Source organism: Rutilus rutilus, assembly GCF_951802725.1.
Source record: "Rutilus rutilus genome assembly, chromosome: 4".
NCBI lineage: Eukaryota > Metazoa > Chordata > Actinopteri > Cypriniformes > Leuciscidae > Rutilus > Rutilus rutilus.
In genome coordinates this window covers 14,151,197-14,170,357 of record NC_140212.1, presented here as the reverse complement: position 1 = coordinate 14,170,357, position 19,161 = coordinate 14,151,197, and the positions used below count along the sequence as shown (strand labels likewise).

The 19,161-nt window shown below is 35.9% G+C and overlaps 2 protein-coding genes across 5 annotated transcripts; one reads left to right on the top strand and one right to left on the bottom strand.

The window, feature by feature from the left end:
- Window positions 1–316: 316 nt before the first annotated feature.
- On the bottom strand, window positions 317–10,691 carry ncaph2 (non-SMC condensin II complex, subunit H2). Of its 3 annotated transcripts, XM_084406934.1 has the most exons (20): window positions 10,547–10,691; window positions 8,480–8,612; window positions 6,681–6,810; window positions 6,488–6,589; window positions 6,071–6,132; window positions 5,911–5,986; window positions 5,758–5,823; window positions 5,435–5,514; window positions 5,068–5,234; window positions 4,430–4,548; window positions 4,254–4,328; window positions 4,046–4,115; window positions 3,822–3,923; window positions 3,691–3,735; window positions 3,542–3,612; window positions 2,830–2,926; window positions 1,564–1,703; window positions 1,373–1,474; window positions 1,124–1,273; window positions 317–880 (listed from the first exon to the last, which is right to left on the bottom strand). In XM_084406934.1, the coding sequence occupies exons 3-20, from the start codon at window positions 6,792–6,794 to the stop codon at window positions 737–739; spliced, it is 1,782 nt and encodes a 593-aa protein (XP_084263060.1). In that variant the 5' UTR covers window positions 6,795–6,810; window positions 8,480–8,612; window positions 10,547–10,691; the 3' UTR covers window positions 317–736. The 3 variants fall into 3 exon arrangements, with proteins under 3 accessions (XP_084263060.1, XP_084263059.1, XP_084263061.1); XM_084406933.1 differs by lacking the exons at window positions 8,480–8,612; window positions 10,547–10,691 and adding an exon at window positions 7,238–7,460; XM_084406935.1 differs by lacking the exons at window positions 8,480–8,612; window positions 10,547–10,691 and adding an exon at window positions 6,988–7,048.
- On the top strand, window positions 9,684–15,148 carry socs2 (suppressor of cytokine signaling 2). Of its 2 annotated transcripts, none has more exons than XM_084406939.1 (3): window positions 9,684–10,119; window positions 12,276–12,530; window positions 13,880–15,148. In XM_084406939.1, exons 2-3 carry the CDS (start codon window positions 12,404–12,406, stop codon window positions 14,344–14,346), a joined length of 594 nt encoding a protein of 197 aa, XP_084263065.1. In that variant the 5' UTR covers window positions 9,684–10,119; window positions 12,276–12,403; the 3' UTR covers window positions 14,347–15,148. The 2 variants fall into 2 exon arrangements, with proteins under 2 accessions (XP_084263065.1, XP_084263064.1); XM_084406938.1 differs by having other exon boundaries at window positions 9,722–10,119; window positions 13,877–15,148.
- The last annotated feature ends 4,013 nt before the right edge of the window (window positions 15,149–19,161 follow it).

Genomic DNA, 19,161 nt, shown 5'->3' with positions numbered 1-19,161 from the left:
AATTGTAAAAAAACTAAAAATATAAATAATAGGTGGAAACTTTAAAAATGAGAAATGTTTGCAACTACCTGGAATAAGTTTAAATTCTTAAATGAAAAATAAAACCTAATTCAAAATACTGTAATAGTATAAATTGATAGAAGTGTGTTATTTCTTTAAACACAGGTTGTACAGTCAATTAAAACTACATATAATAACACAAACAGAGGAATGTTAATTATCCACACTATAACACAAAAATCCAGAAACAGATGTCATACTTCTCACTGCTAAATGTTTGTGGCATCTGATTTTAACTTGCATCAAAGACAAAAATGACATTTTGCAGCACTAGTTTTTATTTTTATAAAAATGGCTTAGAAACCGTACAGACAGTTTACTTGGAGGTGAATTGTCCAGAATGTATATAAAACAGACAATTGTACAGACTTTTATCATAATTTTACACATTAAATATGACATTAGCTTCTTAAAATGAAAAGCAGATCTCATTTGCATAGCAGTTTATGTCAAAACATCAGTTATTTCTTCATCCATGCGTGTTTAAAAACCAAATTCAAATGCAAGAGCAGTGCTGAATATCAGTATACATGTTTGAATTACGAGACCAAAATGCCTAGATAGAAAAAGCATAGAAAGTCTTTGTGATTTTTATCTCTTTGATGTTGTCTGTGATAAAGAGCTTCTGTTTGGGGCCAAAGGGAAGAAATGATAAGCAATAAACAAAAGTAAAAGGTCAGGGAATATCTGTAGCAGAAGGTGCGTTGTAGGTTTTGAGACGTTCGTGAGCCCTCTGTGTAGTCAGTAATGTGAGTTCCATTGTATCTACGCTGTCTTCAAGTCCCTCCTTCTTGTCAATCTCCACTGTGTAATCATTGGCCTGTAATAGAAAAGTAGCGTCATTTTATCTTAAATGTACAGAGCCCTGCACATCACATGCAGACAAAAATATATATACAGTGGCCACGAATTAAGAATTCATTCCCACGAATTAAGAATTTGTGCTCTATTATTAGTAAATAGTGGCCACGATTTACTAATTTGTTCACTCATTTCAGTTAAATCGTGGCCTCACTGGTTAGTAGTACCACCAGTCATTGCTCTGTGTTCCAGCTTTACCCACCAGCTGTAGCGCAGCCAGCATGTATCTGCAAGCTTCTGTGTTCTCCTTGCCTTCGACAACGAAGGCAAACGTTTTTTTCATCCCCACGCTAGAGAGTGCCTGGACAATTCTGTCTCCATACTCATGGATGTCAAAAGCAAGACGGGTCTCCTGTACACAAAAATTGCAACCGGTAGTTCTCTATATTTATTATTCTTTATGCTGTGCATTTTTGGAAACATTAGAATCGGTCACATCATGCCACATTACCTGGGCAGCAAGATGAGGGTTGATTCCATCCTCCCACTCTTTGACTCTTCGAGACAACGCCGTCTCCTGCGCATACTTCTGAGAGTTCACCAGAAACAGATCCTACATACAGAGAAATCAGAATGAATATACTGCCACTGTCCAATTAATGTAGCATTATTCTGATGGGAATCAGTTGTAAGCTCTCATACCACACTCTTCTTGACCAGATCTTCATAACTCATCCGGCTCATATGCAAGTCTTGGAAAATTTGCTCCTGTTCTCCGAGGTGATCCGCAGGTTCAAGTTCATCAACAAAGTCGTCATGTTCCTGATCTGAAAAGTCCTCACCTGAATAAAATTTAAGGAATACCACAAAATGTTTATGTTTGGTACATTTTAAAGGGGTCATATAATGGTACATGCACTTTTACAAGTTGATTGTACTGAAATGTGTGTTGGCAGTGCCTGTACACAACCATCATAAAATGATAAAAATCCATCCAGTGTTTTTTTTTATTATCTTCTTATATGTTTTCCCCCATCTCAAATCAAGCCGTTCGATTTTGTGACGTCACACGGTCGGACGCCCCGCCCACGATTGTTGATTGACAGCAGCGTTTCAACACAGACCCGCCCTCGCTCGTGAGCGAGCTGTCAATCATAGTCCGCGTGGCCCGGTGTGGTCATTGTTGATACGCTGGAGCACTGTCTATGAGCAGAATGGCGTCCAGGGATTGTGGTGTCCTGTTATTGGGTGTAATAAGGAACACAGCAGTAATTTTGATGTTCCTATATCCGAACCGCTGAAGACGCAGTGGCTGAGTTTGTTTTCGAAGGGAATATTCCCCACGATCAACGTCAATGCTTTCATGTTTGCGCGAATCATTTCACACACCAGACTGCTTTACAAACGAGGTCAATATAAAGCTGGTTTTGCTAAGAAGCTGCTCCTGAAAAAAGGATCGGTACCAACTATTCGTGTTCCTGCTGCACCTCCAGAAGAACTGAAGTGAGTGTAACGTTTTATTAACCTTTATATTAATATTTATATTAATCTTTGCAAATCGCTTGCTGCACGCTTCACGATGAATCTTTATACTATACTTCCCACGTTTATAATGAACAACGCATTATGGTTATTGTGTTACGGTGTACGCACAGAACAGAGGGGCGGGGTGAGCAAAGCTCATTATTTAAAGACACATGCACTTAAACGGCGTGCTGAAAACAGAGCTGTTTTTGACCAGGTAAAATGAGTGTTTTCTTACAATACTAATGAGAATTTTTAATTAAAGTATATTACAAACTTTTAATTTAGACCCTAAAGAATCATATTAGCTTGTACAAAAATGTCATTATATGACCCCTTTAAACAATAGTTCTATGATCTATTTCAATTAATTGACAGTGAAGGGGAATAAAAATCTAGGGTTGGATGATTTTAAACGCATGCATGTTAGTGTGTGCATCTCACCCTCTACACCTGGATGCCTGACCACCTCGACCTGGTCCTCAAGATTCTCTGGTTCCAAGTAAGTTTTCTTTAACTCCTCATCAGAGACAAAAACACCCTAAATAGAAAATATCTTGGGTTACACGACACATCAATACACTACTGTTCAAAAGTTTGGGGATTGGTAAGATTTTGATAGAAGTCTCAAGGCTTCATTTATTTGATATATAAAATACAGTACAAACAAACAGATAGGAATAAATTACACTTTAAAATATATTAGCATAGAAAACAGTTAATTGTAATACTATTTCACAAAATTACTATTAACTGTTATCTATACTAATATTTTAAAGTGTCATTTATTCCAATGATGGCAAAGCTGAATTTTCAGCAGCCATTACTCTAGTGTCACATGACCCTTCAGAAATCAATCTAAAATGCAGATTTGGTGTTCAAGAAACATTTCTTTTTCATATCAATGTTGAAAATAGCTGTGCTGCTTAATATATTTGCAGAAACTGATTCATTTTTCTTCAGGATTTTTGATGAAAAGGACAAATCAAAAGAACAGCATCTATTTCAAATAGAAATCTTTTGTAACACTATAAATGTCGTTACGGTCACATTTATCAATTTAATGCATCCTTGCTAAATTAAAGTATTAATTTCATACAAATATTTTTTTACTGACATCCACTTCACGCACGCACAAACACAAGATTGTACTTACCCTTTTCCTGAGAATCTGCTTTTGTACTTTCAGACGCTGACCCATTTTACTCACAAAGATGTAATTAAGGTCTGCAATAAAAACAACAATTACAACATTACAACAATATATAAAATATATTTATATAGCACAACGCCTCAGATTGTTACCAGGATAAGTAGGTCCATTCTTAAGCTTGCGATCCGCAGTCTCAACTGTGAAAGAAAATAATAACTTCTCTTAGATTCAAAAGAAAAATATGTAGTCCATTCCTTTTCAACAAGCTGATAAAATAACTTACAAGCTTTAGAGTACCAGCTGCCAAAGTCCTGCAGTTTTGAAGGACCCTTCCTCTTCCTTTTTCCAGACTCTTCAAGACCTGCTGGCACTTTATAACACTTGCCTAGAGAGCAGAGAAGAAAATAAAACTCCAAACAGCAAAAAGTCATATTGAAAAAGAATAATTAATTGAGTTATTTTAAGGTCAATACACCTATCCTGAGGGACATCAGATTGAGCACACACCTATTTTGAGAGGTTTGTCCTCCCCAAACACAGCATATGAGTCGTGCCATTTCCAAGGGTCCACACTTTCCTAGAATATGCACATGCAATTGTTTTGTAAGCTAAGATTATGATTATATTTAACAGGCACTACGTGTGAACATGGTTACTTGATTAAGCGCATGTGTGATGAAAAGAGAGCATTTTAAGTCAGTGCAACACTCTATACCTTGGGTTGCTTAGGTTCCTCTGAAATTGGCTGTACTTCAGGTCTCGGTCTCAGCATCCTCCCCTCACTCGGGCCCTAGAACAAACAAAAGGGAAAAAAAGTTTACAATGAACAGAGCTTTTCTTGAATGCCAAACATAACTAACGTCAACATTCAATCACAAAGTGTTCGGGTACCTGATGCCTTTCTACCCACTCTTCAGACTCCACCTCCATCCCATGATCTTCCAGTGGAGGAAGAACCTCAGCGCCACCATCTTCTTCATCGTAACCACCATCAACCTCAGCAACCCCTTCTAAACACCACATGATATTAATTAGATAAAAACAAAATAGACCAGCATGAGCGAATTCGTTAGTCTTGAAATAGGAATATGGTTTAGGCACATAAAGTTTGGGGTTAGTTCAGTAAGATGTTTAAATGATTTTTGAAAGGAGTCTCTTATGCTCATCCACCAAGGCTGATTTATTTGATATAAAATACAGTAAAACCAGTAATATAGTGAAATATTGCTATAATTAAAATAACTGTTTTCTACTTTAATATATTTTAAAATGTAATTTATTCCTGTGATGGCAAAGCTGAATTTTCATCATCGTTACTCTAGTCTTCAGTGCCACATTAGGCTTCAGAAATCATTCTAATATGTAGATTTGCAGCTCAAGAAACAGTTATTATTATTATCAATGATGACAACAGTTGTGCTGCTTAGCTTTTTTCTGACAATTAGTGGTATTTTTTTTTGTAAAATAAAAAATTACGCAAAGCAAAACATTGGTACAGATTGCCACACACAAGAAGTCTGTGTCCTCACCTGTCTGTAAAGGCACAGGTGCATGTACAGAGAAGTTGTGCTGGATTTCTGCAACCTCCTTGAGGAAGTGAGCGTGGGAAGAGCCCAGACGCATCAATCCCGCTTCATCCGTGGTGAAATTATTAATCCGAAAATCCTTACAGCTGCCAAGAAGCTCCCCTTTATGACTAGAGGATAACGATTAACAAACATTTGAGTTCTTTTAAGTACGAACATTATTTCCTGCAACTGAGCCAGACAATATTCTCCTGAAGAGCAAGAGGACTGAATCGGTAGTGCTGGGCTGTACGTCCAATCATATTATAGATGGAACAGTGTAAAAGTGTGCAAACTTTTTATTTGTCTGTGTGGGTCAGAGTGTCTTTACCTGAGAAGGGGGTATTTCTGTTTCTCATGTGATTCGGCAGGAATGAGAGACTCAGGAGGGAGACGGATAATCTTCACGGGCTAAAGAAGAATAAGGAATAATTAGACCCAGAAAAAAGCACACCAATTGCTATGCAAGTTAAGCAAAACAACACCTTAATCTGCAGAACATTTACAAAGTTAGTAATATTACTTAATATCAGAAGCATATCTCATATTTAACTCTTACTCAGTCAAGAGAGACAAAATAAGAATAATGTTGATGTTCAGTTTACCCATTAAATTGTAGAAACAAAAACTTTGACAGGGTGAAACCCAACTCACCTCTGTTGGATCTTTCATTGTTATATTCTGAGAGTTGACATTCTCATCCTGTTCAATCTCATCAAACTGCATACAAACAAACCTTTTTACTCACAGATTTATAAAACGTTAAGTTGTGTTTAGGGTAACAAGTGTTAATCCTCATTTACACACCTCACAATCGTCGCCTTCATTGCCTGAATGGGCTTTTTCTTGGTTACCATCTGATGAAGAACCTTGTTTATCACGTCTGTTGAGATAAACACATATAGCATGTCACAAACCAATCCAACAGAATAAACGGAAATTTGAGGTCAAAGGCATTAACACCTACTTCTTGTTTTTGTTAGAGATGTAGTCCAATGTTTGAAATACCAGAGTGTGAAGGAGCTCCACCTAAATATTCAGAATAATATTGTAAAGAAAAAAAGCGTCCCTCTTAAATCTATGTTAATTTCATAAAGCGTTTTACAGTACGGTTGAATGCATCAAATAACATTAAAGCCAATTCCAACTCTGAATCAACATACAAAACTGCCAAATTTTCCAACTAGTGTGTAATCTGTAAATTAATTAATTAAATAAAGTAACTAAGTAAATAAATAAGTGATCATACCTAAAACATTTCCTTACAATATTAAGCTATATAAGAGCTAGATGTCTTGTTTAAATGACTTATCATATGGAAAATCACTAAACTTATATTTTAGTGAAATTAATTACTGTATCGCACACATAAAGCATCATTTACCTTTCTGCCATAGATGCACGTTGATCCTTGAATTAAAAGTGCAGCCTCTGCAAAGTTCATCATGGTTTTCCCACCATCAAATGAAATGGTCATCTGGTCCAGCTGTCAAAAACAGCAACAATGAGACTCTGGGATAGAAAAAAGGCACATTTAAATCATTGAGACGGTGCTTGATCTCAGTGTGCTTTCTCACCTCCTCAAGATACTCTCCGAGCTGGCTGGCCAGGTCAATGTCCCAGTTCTTGGTGAGGTCCCGCAGGGGTTGCAGCAGATGGGCATATCTCGTCTCTGCAGAATCCATGGCCATGTACGTCCAAAACACCCTGTAAATGATAACAAATCATAATAACAAATAACTGCCATCCACCAAAAATATTAAGAATGCTTAAAAGTGATAATATTTTGAATAGTAAAAGAACATGTCTTTGATTAGCAAAGCTTTGTTTTACTATGGTAACGTTACTGTACAGTCACAGACAAAGAAAACGAGTTTAACTTACATAACATGTTGTTTTTACAGTCACAGTAAAGTGTAAACAGGAGATTTGCTTAGCTGTATAACTACAAGCATAAAAACAGATCTGTATTATTTCTATTAACATTACATTTGAAGTTTATTACAACCACTCAGATTCACTGCTACACTGTAAGTTAAGTTATATTTAATTTAAACCGTTTAAACATTAACTTAGTAACAGCTTCACAGCACTGAAGCTCCAGCGAAACGATAATAAACATCAAAATGCTCACCTTTAGTACGCGAATAATCAACGGCTGCTAAATTAAAAAAAAAATCCTCTTATTTGTGTATTTCTGAAAATTATAGCGTTTGTGTCACTAAATTGTGCAAAAAATAAATAAAAAAATCTACACTTTAGTGAAAAGCCGCAAGGAAGTCATTTTTGTTTTTGCCGCGTGCGTGACGTCAAACAGTAGTCAGGACGACTGCTGAGCCACTGCCCCCTGCCGGCCTGGAGGCCTATCGTCTGTATCGTTTATGTTTTTTAGTAAAAGAAATCCATTCCATTTATTCCATTTTCAGGTAGGCCAAAGCCAGGTAACTAATTTGGGATTTATTAGAATATGCTTTATTTTTTCACATCTTCAAAAAACCCAGAAAGATCTTACATAAAATGTGGTCACACAATTTAACAATTAAAGCATAGGTCAAATGGTTTATTTATGTAGGCTATTTTTAAAAAAAAAGAGCGGTAACAATTCTTTGCACCTCACAAATTATTATTATTATTTTTTTATATTGGTTTTTTTGCAATAGTTCAAGTCAACTTTACATCCTTCTCCATATTGCTACTTTACACTGCAGGTCTTCGATGACCAGAAGAGGAGGCTATAAGGCAGTCCGAATTATCAACTTCTTTAACCCCAGAGATGTATAACCAAAGCGAAAAAAAAGTTAACAATTACAGAACAGGGTTTTAGGATTATTTAATAATATTTCATAGCAATCTCATTTATTTCGTTCTCAATTTTTTATTTTTTATTTTTTATTTTTCGATACAAATCACATTCGACACAATCTCTCAACCCTCACCAACTGTTTTCCGAGATTACATCATTGCTGGCCTGTAATTTTCATAAGATATTGCAAAATAGTATCTATCCGCATGCGTACACACATACACTTATGTAAAAACATGTAGGATATAGACACTAACTTAGGTTACTAACTAACTAAATTACTGTAATAGCCTAAATAAATACAATCCACTGCTTTGACTTCCATTTAGGGAAGGGAGATATTCAGTCAACAATATGGCATTATTTAGAACAATCAAAATAACCAAATCTTAAAAACATATTCAGAGCATCTTAACGAGTATTTGATCATTTTAAGATGGAGGCAAGACATTATATTTCATAGATAGATAGATAGATAGATAGATAGATAGATAGATAGATAGATAGATAGATAGATAGATAGAAAGTACATGGATGTAAGTGGGTGGAGCAGCCTCCTTCCACTTTACTGACTTGTGTAACAAGGAAGAAAAAGCAAGGAATTTTGCTAATAACTAATAACCAGGGGCAATTCCAAATAATGGTGTAGAGGATCTGGCTCTGTGCTGCAGAACTGCTGAAGGAGCCTTAAAAACATGTCCAGAACCTGTGAACATAGACATATATTATACATGGGGCCTATTCCAGGGTAGATTTTAGCTAATTTAACTTTTGACATATATGAGCCTTATGTGCACTTTAAATGATTTCAAACTGAATAAGCAAGAACACATTCCAATGTATCTGAGATTGGTCTGCCAAGATCTTCCTTCCAGGGTCTCTTAATTTGATCTAAAGAAGAGGATGTTCGGCCGCAATTTCATTCATTTTAAAAGCTCAAATAATTATTTTTAGTAATTTAACATGTAATTTAACATGACCTTGTCCCTAAAATTAACAAGCAAACAATTTGTCTCCATGAGAGAAGCAGCCTGTAGCCCGAGCAAGGTCATCTGAGGCATCAGACCTACAGTCACCTGACTCACCTCTGACAGCTATAATCCACTGTTGTCTTTAGGGATTGTAATGCCTCTTACACATGTGGGAAGGTTCTGCCAATTTTATTTATAGACACTCTTAACATAGGCCTAATGAATTTTAAACTACACTATATATATATATATATATATATATATGCTGTTGATGTGATTTTTGGTTTTCACACAGGTTAAATACAGCTTTTTATAATTATGTTTTGTCATAGGCAATACATTCCTGGTTTAAGGTGGCACTTGTCACGCTGTGACTCGCTCACGGATCTTGAAAAGCAACAACTGTAAATTCCTTTTTAGTGAATTCTATAAAAAAAAAAAAGCCAATCACAGATGTTTTAAAAAATAAATAAACATATAGAAAGAAAGAATAAACAATAAAAAATAGGCTATATTTGGGGTGTGCAACATTGGACGTATGGCAGTAGCCTATTTAATAGTCCGTCTCTTGTATTTCATTGCTTTTATATAACCTAAAGAAATTACAAATAGCTTATTATGGTAATATTGAAAAAAATTCTTTACAAAAAAAAGGCATAAACATAATTAAATTAAATTAAATTAAAATGACATGTAACGTGGATTGTGATAAATATATATGTCCTAACAAAACAAACAAATAAACAAAAACAACAATATAGCTATTTGACACGACCTTAAGAGAGCGCTCGCGTTTCTGACCACGTGATACGATTCCTGGAAAGTTCCTGGAAATTAGTCTTTTGTATACCAGTCATTTTAAATGAGGATTAAGTCGTTAACGACGAGCGCGCACACACATACACACACACACACAAAGCAGAAAAAAAGATTCGTTGGAATATCGCTAAACTGCTGGAGAGAGTAATTATATGTGTCCTGCTCGCTTGGCGCGCGCTTCAACGCGTTTGGACGTGCGGTGCGTTTGTAGACAGAGTGGAGTGTCGCTGCCGAGAGAATCAATGCGAATACAAGGAAAAACGCGTCCCGACCTGCTGAGCATCAGGGCGAGCTGGTCGTCTGACAGTGAACCGATCAGTGTTTCCCATTAATAAATGATGGGTCTAAATCATGGTGCTATTGAACGTCTGTAACGCGAAACGCGCTGGACTTAATTGCTTATTGCTTTCACTTAGACAAAAGGTAAGTGATGTGCGCTTTCTCCGACTGTCGCCTTTCGGGCTCAAGTTTATGTTCAAAATATGTTCTGCTTTATTTCTTGTGCTTCATTATGCCTCAGATAGCAGCTACATCAAAGGATTCGCGCATGTAGAAGTATTTTAATTTTCACGTTTTGTAGAAAATACTTTCGTTGATCTTATTTGTCACACTATCACTGTCATATCAGGAGCTGTCAATGCAGTTTCCTAGGAAAGGCAGTTCTGCGTATTTGCCGTCTCTTAAAGGCAGCCTTTGTTTTGTATTCCTCATGCACGTGCGCAATGAACCATTCACTCGAAATAAGGACGGCATATTTATAACGTTTATGAAGCTCATGACGATTGTCATTTCGTTATTTTATCCAATTAAAAAACAACAACATAACAAAATAATAGCAGTTATGGCTTACCTTTGTATTATTCAAAGGAGATTAACACGTAATGGCCAATTTCATTTATCACTGTATTTCAAATAACCAATTAGAAATGAGCTGCAGGGGTGAAATCGCTTTCAAATGTGAGCACCACCCTCCTGAGTGAGGTGACAGTAGAAGCTGTAAGGCTGTAATTTAAAGGATTTAAGTTACTGGACAAAAACAATCTGGAGGTAAGAAGAAAGAGTAATTTCATATATTCATTATAACTTCTTTTGCGATCATGATAATGTAGCCTATGTTAAATGGCAGAACTAATAGCCACTAAAGCATTCACACAAGCTTTTCATCTAGGTTACGTGTTAAAAACCATAAATAAAAAATGTCTAAATCGACGGGAAGGGTTGAAACATGCACTTTCCATTCTGCTGGACACACAAATATTGAACAAAATAGAAGAGTGTTGCTACACTTACCATAATTGTTGTTGTGATTGACTAACACGCACACACTGTCTGTACTGTGTTTAGCTGAACTTAGCTGCTAACTGTCTGTGTTTAGTGAATTTCTATTTGTTTCAAATTGTATGTTATTTTTAACGTTTCCTATAAGTGGACCAGGTTGAATTAAAAGGGTCATGAATTGAGAAATACAATTTTCCTTGATTTTTTGACATGATAAAAAGTGAAATGACTAGTTTCAGATTCTGTCACATTATGACATAACAGTGTGATGTAAGGGGACGTTCACACAGAACGCGTTTTTCCAATCCAATGCGCTACTTTTCCATTGTTTTTCAATGTAAACACGCGCTCTACGGACAAATATTGCTGTTTATGCATCATTAAATCAATCCAGGGACTAAATCGCCAACTTTACATTGTTTATCGATAGTAGGCCTAGCATGAAATTAATCTGCTATTTAAATTGTGATTAAATTATATACAGAAAGCGATCAAAGAACCCTCCCTTTATAATCGCTGGAGCTGTCAATGATTGAATTCTGGACTCTCAAAGAGTGAATTTCTTATTTACATCAAATCAATGCAAAGGAAATGATGAGATCACTGCATTCATGCTCTCAACAGACATGTCTTTCATTGGCTGCAATGCTCATCACTGCAACCTTTCATGCCATCGAGTTATCACGATTAGCTCTACAGCTGTAATTGTAAAAACGTAGTAATGGCCTGTAGTTTCAAGAGAGTTCCACATGTAATAGCCTACTTATTTCATTTGCAAAGATGTTAGCCAATCATATCAGTGTGCGTTTACCTTTAACTCTCACATCAGACACGCCCCTTCCATCATAGGGCTAAAATCAGAGTCGAAAATGGTCTTTTATTTCTAAATGATGGCAATTTTTTTATGTAAAAATCATGCTAACATTATACGTGCACCCCAGGAAACATAAGACGATATAAAAAATGCAGTTCATAACCCCTTTAAATGTTTAAAGGGTGATGTGGGATCATGATGGCATAATTATTTTGAACAAGTAGGCTACATTTGATTACCACAAAGATTTAAAACGACCAGGTATAGTGTTACAAACAGGTGGAAGATTGTAACAATAGCACTCTTTGTAGGCTAGCCTACTTGACATTAATTTATACAGTTCAGAGATAAACAACTTTAATTTCCAGTTTTAGCCTATATGGGAATATTATCAACGTTTGAAAGAAAAAATAGCGTCATCGTTACAGACCTAATTTCTTAAATAATGTAACGCATTCTGTCGTCTAAAACATGTTTGTATTTTCAGATCCGCGCAGCCAAACAAAATCCACGGGCGCTTTGGAAGACTTCTCACATGTTTTGGTTGATTGTAAGAGTCAGTCGTCTTTGAGGGATAATTATAGACATTGACTGGATGCAGAACGCGGTTCTCCAATGACCTGTCACTCATCCGACTCCACGGAAAGCATCGAGAATGAAAGAAGATCGCAAACCGAAACCCAAGTCACGGAGTCCGAACAGAGTCGCATTGCCACTGCCATGAGAGACCTTAAAAACACTGGTAAACGTTTACTGCTCGTTTCCATATTCTATTCATTTGTTCCTGTACCACTGCCTGGATTAATGTTGTAGGCTACAAACACAGCCACAGGCAGTGATTCATTATAGCAGCCTACATAACAAACTAATTATTTTAAATGCGTCAAATGTGATGTTAAAAGTGATAATAGCGAATATTTAAAGTGATAATTAACCCTCTATATACAATTGCAATAAAATGTTTAAAGGTCGTTTTTTAGAGTTTGTCGATGTTTTCAAAGCAGCTTCATTTTTTGAATGTCATATGGTTGAAAATGTTGCTTCAGGACTGCTGTTTATTTATTCATTTATGTGATATAATTTGCATCTAGTGTGTTTTTTGGTGTTGTTATATGAGAGAAATATAAGAGAGGTCAATGTCAACAAGAAAGTAAACCTATCGAGTAGTGCATTTTTCCTTTAAGGGGCCATTTTCATCACCTTTGGATTTTTATATATGCTATAATATAATTTTTTTTAGCCTTTTTATGTCAATACTTGAATTTAATAAATGCATTAATCCATATAAGGAGATTGGGAATATGTGTAATAGAATGAATTCAAGACAGTATTAAGAACTATATCAGATGTTACAAATACCTTTCTGTGGCATTTTTCCCACAAACCCCCCTTTCTGACCCTGATATGAAGTATGTAAGTGAATGCAATGCAAGTAGGAACTACGTGAATTTCCTGACAAAAGCCTTTACTGTTTACATTTTCTGTTTGCTTTTGTGCAACAAAAGAGTGACATTATCATGTCTGTGAAGCTTTTGTTATGTTTCCTGGCCTGGCTAGAACATTTGCCCTCAATTGCTTGTGTCGCTTTCTGGTTTCAAATGCACAAACAAATTTAGTCCAGCACTGCACTGTATATAAAAGAAAAGCAAGATACAGTAATTAAAATGCTGCAACGAGATCCATTTTTATGTTTGTTTGCTGCTGAGAAAAACGATTTGAGTAGCTTTTTTGGGAACATCTCTCAAGCATCTGCCTGTAAAAAAATGTCAAGTACTCCCAAGATGAAATAGTCAGATGGTCTAGTTCAGTATTTCAGGAAAGATGCGTCATTTTTGTTGACATATTTGCTGTGTTGTTTAGTCCTGCTGTGCCACAGTTGCCATAATGTTTTTAATTAATGTTAATTTAACAGCTCATTTGGGAAGTGCTTGGTTTTTGCTACATTATCAGATGCAAATTAGTCATGGCTTTGTAAGCATGTCCTTTGAGGGAAACATTATGAGTCTCATATTACACAAGCAAACGACTGAAACAAATACTGTGGAACAGGATACGTATGACCATCTGTGTGTCTTCTTTTCTTGGAAGCAGGCTGGTATTGGGGCAGCCTGACAGCCAACGAAGCCAAGGAGATCCTGCAGGACACGTCGGAGGGCACGTTTCTGGTCCGGGACAGCTCTCAGAGGGACTACCTTTTCACCATCTCCGCCATGACATCTGCGGGACCAACCAACTTGCGTATTGAATACAAGGACGGCAAGTTCAAGCTTGACTCCGTGGTGCTGGTCAAGCCCAAACTCAAGCAGTTCGACAGTGTCGTCCATCTGGTTGAGCACTACGTGCAGCTGTCCCGGACGTCTTGTAAGGACAGGACTACCCCTCTCGCCCCATCCAACGGCACCGTGCAGCTGCTGCTCACGACTCCGGTGTACACGGCCACACCGTCTCTGCAGCATCTGTGTCGTATTGCCATCAATAAAACCACACGGCGAGTACAAGAACTTCCTTTGCCTAACAGGCTGAAGGATTACCTGACAGACTACACCTATAATGTATAGAACCGTGTGACCGACAATGACCATAAGTGCTGTGGTTCTATGGATCATAGACCCAGTGATAATGGGGTGCTAATGTCCGGTTTAGGATCTTTTATTTGCCTGGGATCCCTCTCCTTGTGCCCAAGGACTACTTTAATGTGATAGTTCAGCCAAAAATGTAATTAATTACTCCACCCACATGTTGTTCCAACCCAAACCATGTTTTTTGATGTTCTTTCCTCTCTGGAACACAAAAGAAGATATTCTGTTTAATGAAAGTCAATGGAGGCCAAAACAACACTGCACTCCATTGACATATCAAAATAGACATTTTTCCAAATATCTTTCGTGTTCCACAGAAAGTCGTACAGGTTTGGGATATCATGAGGGTGAGTAAACAATGACATAATTATCATTTTTGGGAGAACTATCCTGATAATACGAAAAATATCATAACAATGTTAAGTGTCCTTCATTGAGCACCTGACAAGTTTATGGCCTGTAGATATTCTACGGTCAGTTTTTAAAGAGCGAGTGAGCGGCATGTGTGAGGCACACTGACCTACACCGAAATCTGTGGGTTTCTAACAGTTCCTCAGATGTACAGAACACCTCAAGGTGTGGTAGTGAATAAAATGAACAACTCAACCTCATGTTGTTCCAAACTCGATTTTCTTTCTTCTGTGGAACACAAAAGAAGATATTAAGAAGAATGCTGCAGCTGTTTTTGTCCATATATTAAAATCAATGGGGTCCAAACCTGTCAAGCTCAAAACTATTAAGGAAAAATAGGTACACTCTTAAAAATAAAGGTTCCACATTTTGTATTTTTTTATTTTTAGAAGAACCAATTTAGGTTCCCCAAGAACCTTCCAGCGAGCAGTTCTTAAAAGAACAATTTTGGTCTTAGTGTGAATCATAAAAACCTTTTTCCACTAAGAAAGCTTACATGGATGTGTTAAAGGTTCTTCATGGAACCATTTAAAGAACCTTTATTTTTAGTATGACGTGAATCCATTCAACTCAACTGGAATATTCTAAGTCTTCTGAAAGTTTAGGCTATTTTACTTTCACATCATTGATCAAAGCACGCATACACCGACCATATCAACCGGTGACACGAACGTCAACTGGTGTCAAACCTCGGATGTTAACTGACATTTGAGGTATCTTTTTTTGTGTTCCACAGAAGAAAGAAAGCCATGTGATTTTGGAACAGCATGAGGGTGAGTAAATGATTACAGAATTTTCATTTTTGGGTGAACTATTCCTTTATAGGTGTCTGAGATGTTTTGCATCTTGTGTTTGTGTCATGGGAGTTTGTAACTGAATGCTTTTTGAGTATGTTTTATTTGCTCATTATCCATGTTATATTTTTGTACTGTAGTCATAGATGATCATTTGATGTCATGGTTGCCCAAGGAACTGCTGGGAATTGGCAAGTACCTTGCGATATGATATACTGTATATCCTAATGTGTCATCATGATAATGTTATACCTACTGGAAAATTACAGTTAAAAAAAGTCCTTTTAAAAACATATATTACTGTTCAAAAATTTGGGGTTAGTAGAAATATATATATATATACATAGTGTATTTATACTGTATATTATTTTATTTTTTACATTTATTCAGCGAATTGATCGATGTGTCAGTAAAGAAATTAAAAATGTTACAAAAGATGTTCTTTTGAACTTTCTTGTCATCAAAGCCTATTGTAGTTTCCACAATAATATTAAGCAGCACAACTTTTTTCAACATTGATTATAATAAGAAATCCTTCTGAAGCAGCAAATCCGCATATTTGAACGATTTCTGTGACACTGGATCATGTGACGCTGAAGACTGGAGTATCTGGAGTGCCATCACAGGAATAAATAACATTTTAAAATATATTTGAAATTGTGATATTTTTTCACAATATCACTGTTTTTTACTGCAGTAAATGCAACCTTGCATGCATGAAACTTCTTCCAAAAACTTTGATGTATACCCCAAATCTTTGAAAGGTAGTGTATATAAAAGTCTTAAGGTGTAATTTAAAAGTTCAAACATGCTAACACAGGTTATTGCCATTCTCCAGGCTTTAAGCATGTGTATTTAAAAAAATGTAATATTCCACCGGCTTAGTATTTTGTTGCACATTCTGAACCAAGAGTTAATTTATCAGCATGGATTGTTCTGCTTTTGTTGCATATGGTCAACAAGCATTGGCCTGTGTTAACCCTACCTCAGGAGGGTGTCTTAATAAACCTGCATGCTGATTGGTCGCATTTGGAGAATATCTGATTTTATACTGAAGCATCATTTTTGACACAGACCAAAAAAGACGTAGATCAGAAGCTTTTTCTTTTCTCCTCACTGCTATTCATGGAGAGATTGTAAGAAAAATCGGATTTTCCTTTCAAGTCCCATACTAATCTGACCTCCTTTCTATTTTAGTTTTACAAAACATACATCATTCTATTCCTTGAAGAATGTGGCACTCAATGCCCTATTCACCTAAGTTTTTTTCTCCATACTTAATCTTTCAATTAAAGCATTCGGATAGTATTATCCCAAAAGCATTGCTCTGAAAACAATTATGATTGGTGGCTTGATTTTGCTTCTTTTTTTTAAGTTAAGAACTTACACCAAACTTTGAACGACCTAAATCATTAGGAAACTAAACTCAGATCACCATAAAAGGTCATTCATCTTTCAGATCCAATATACTAATGTCATTTTTATTTGTCGTCTTCCTGGAGGACATATATAGGGTGGGAATCATGCATAAGTCTGATATGATCTCTTTGCCACTACAAAATTCCTTACAACTTTGTGCTCAGGAGTGAATGGATTGTCTCCCAAAAAAAGTGAGAAATAAAAGCAATCATAGCTTTAATTCCTGTTCTGTGACTGTCTTTTTTTGGTAACATCTGAAAATAACATGCTTGGGAGATATAATCGTTTTATTTCAGTGCAAAAAAGTGAAGAAAAACACCCTCAGACAAACAACGTGTTTGTTTTTTTCCTTTACAAATTCACTCCTTTATTTCTGCCCCTGAATGAGCCAATCATGTGCAGAACTGATAATAACACTCGTCATCAAGGTCACACACCCACATCCTGGCAATCTCTCAAACATTTAGTAAACCCACATCCTAGACTTCTGGTTCTTAATGTACTGAAAATATACAGATAATACAGGTGTCTTGTGTCTTGTTTGGAAATTTGTTTGGTGATTAAGTTAAGCATTAAGCAAAGATTCACCCTGGAATATCACCGATTCGTTAATCCAAGTGTTTGCGTGTGCATTTTATTTTCATCTGACATTTCATTTATATGACACACTTTCAAGTATTTTTGTTGTGAACATTTTCAAGTGTTTGCCTGTAAAAGTGTTTTGCCACCTGATTTGGAAAAGTTTAAGTCCCAATTTGCACTGTACATTTTCCATTTCCACAGCTTTTCTTGTCCCCTCCATGTTTTTTTCTTCTTCTTTTCTTAGCTTGCACCAAAGCATGGAAATTCCGAGTAACATTTTGAGTCACTCCATATTTTCCAGGGATTTTTAGAATAAACTGTGTGTACAAAGGCTGTGTATTCACAGACGTTTCCTCGAGAGGCAACTGCTCAGCGCAAGAAAGTGACTGTTTCTCTGTTAAATATTGACACCATTCCCAAGAAAGAGCTGCTAAATGCTGGAGTTCTCCTTGTCACAACATAAAAGAGTTGTTTAGTCAAAGATAACGTGGAGATATCACTGTTTTCCGGGTAATCTAAACTTCATTGGATTTTTACATGGAAATTGAATGTAATTGACCCCACAAGTGCACCGTCAAAGTTTCTGCAGTCGCAAACACATTTAAGTGTTGGCTTCAGAATGTTAGAAGATCAACGTAATCCTTTCCCAAGATTTTGTACTTATTTTCACTACCCCCTAAAGCATGAATTCATTCATGTGTTGAAGAACACATCATTTGCTGTGTTCAAGGTAATAAAGACACTGAATGTTTTAAATTACACCAACAAAATGTTATATTGACATTAGGCATACAATTTTTATTTTTATTATTATTATATGAGATCACTATTCCCATTTATTCTGTGGAAAGTCCTACAGGGACAAATATTTTCTCAAATATAATATACACAAATATAATATAATATAATATATTTGTGTATATGTTCTTTGTTTGGAACAAAACACTAAACTTGGTTAAGGTATCTGACTAAATTATTTGCCAAAAAAGGGGTTAAACTACAGCTGCAGGTATTATTTTACTGTACAAAAAAGCCACACTGACTACAACATAATCGGTTACAATTCATAATTTCTGAAAATATATCAATTTTCCTATAGGACATCACTTTTGGCCATACTGTAGCAGGAAATCATGTTACTGATTTAATTTCAGTAATTATAAAGTGTTACCTAAAATGTAGCGTTATAGCTTTAATTACAGCTTTAATTTATTTTTATTATATTTTGACAAAGTATTGGTTACCATGGCACTTTTTCTAAGTAAAAAGTATAACTATAAGATATTTTTTGTGTTTGTGATCATTATTTGTGCACACTGAACTTAATTAAATTATTTATTTACAGGTAGGGCCAGTGTAATGACATCGATACATTTAATATTTATATTTTATGTATATGGTTTTTAATATTTATAATTAGTTTCTTTGCAATTTTTCTTTTTTCTTTGCAAAAGTTTAGATGCAATTCCAGAAGAAATCTTCCAAGAAACCCTTAGTGACAAGGAATATTAGGACTTAAAAAAATAAAAAAGTAGAAAGACACAAACATGTTGACCTGAAATTTGTCAGTGGTTGAAGGTAAGAGGAC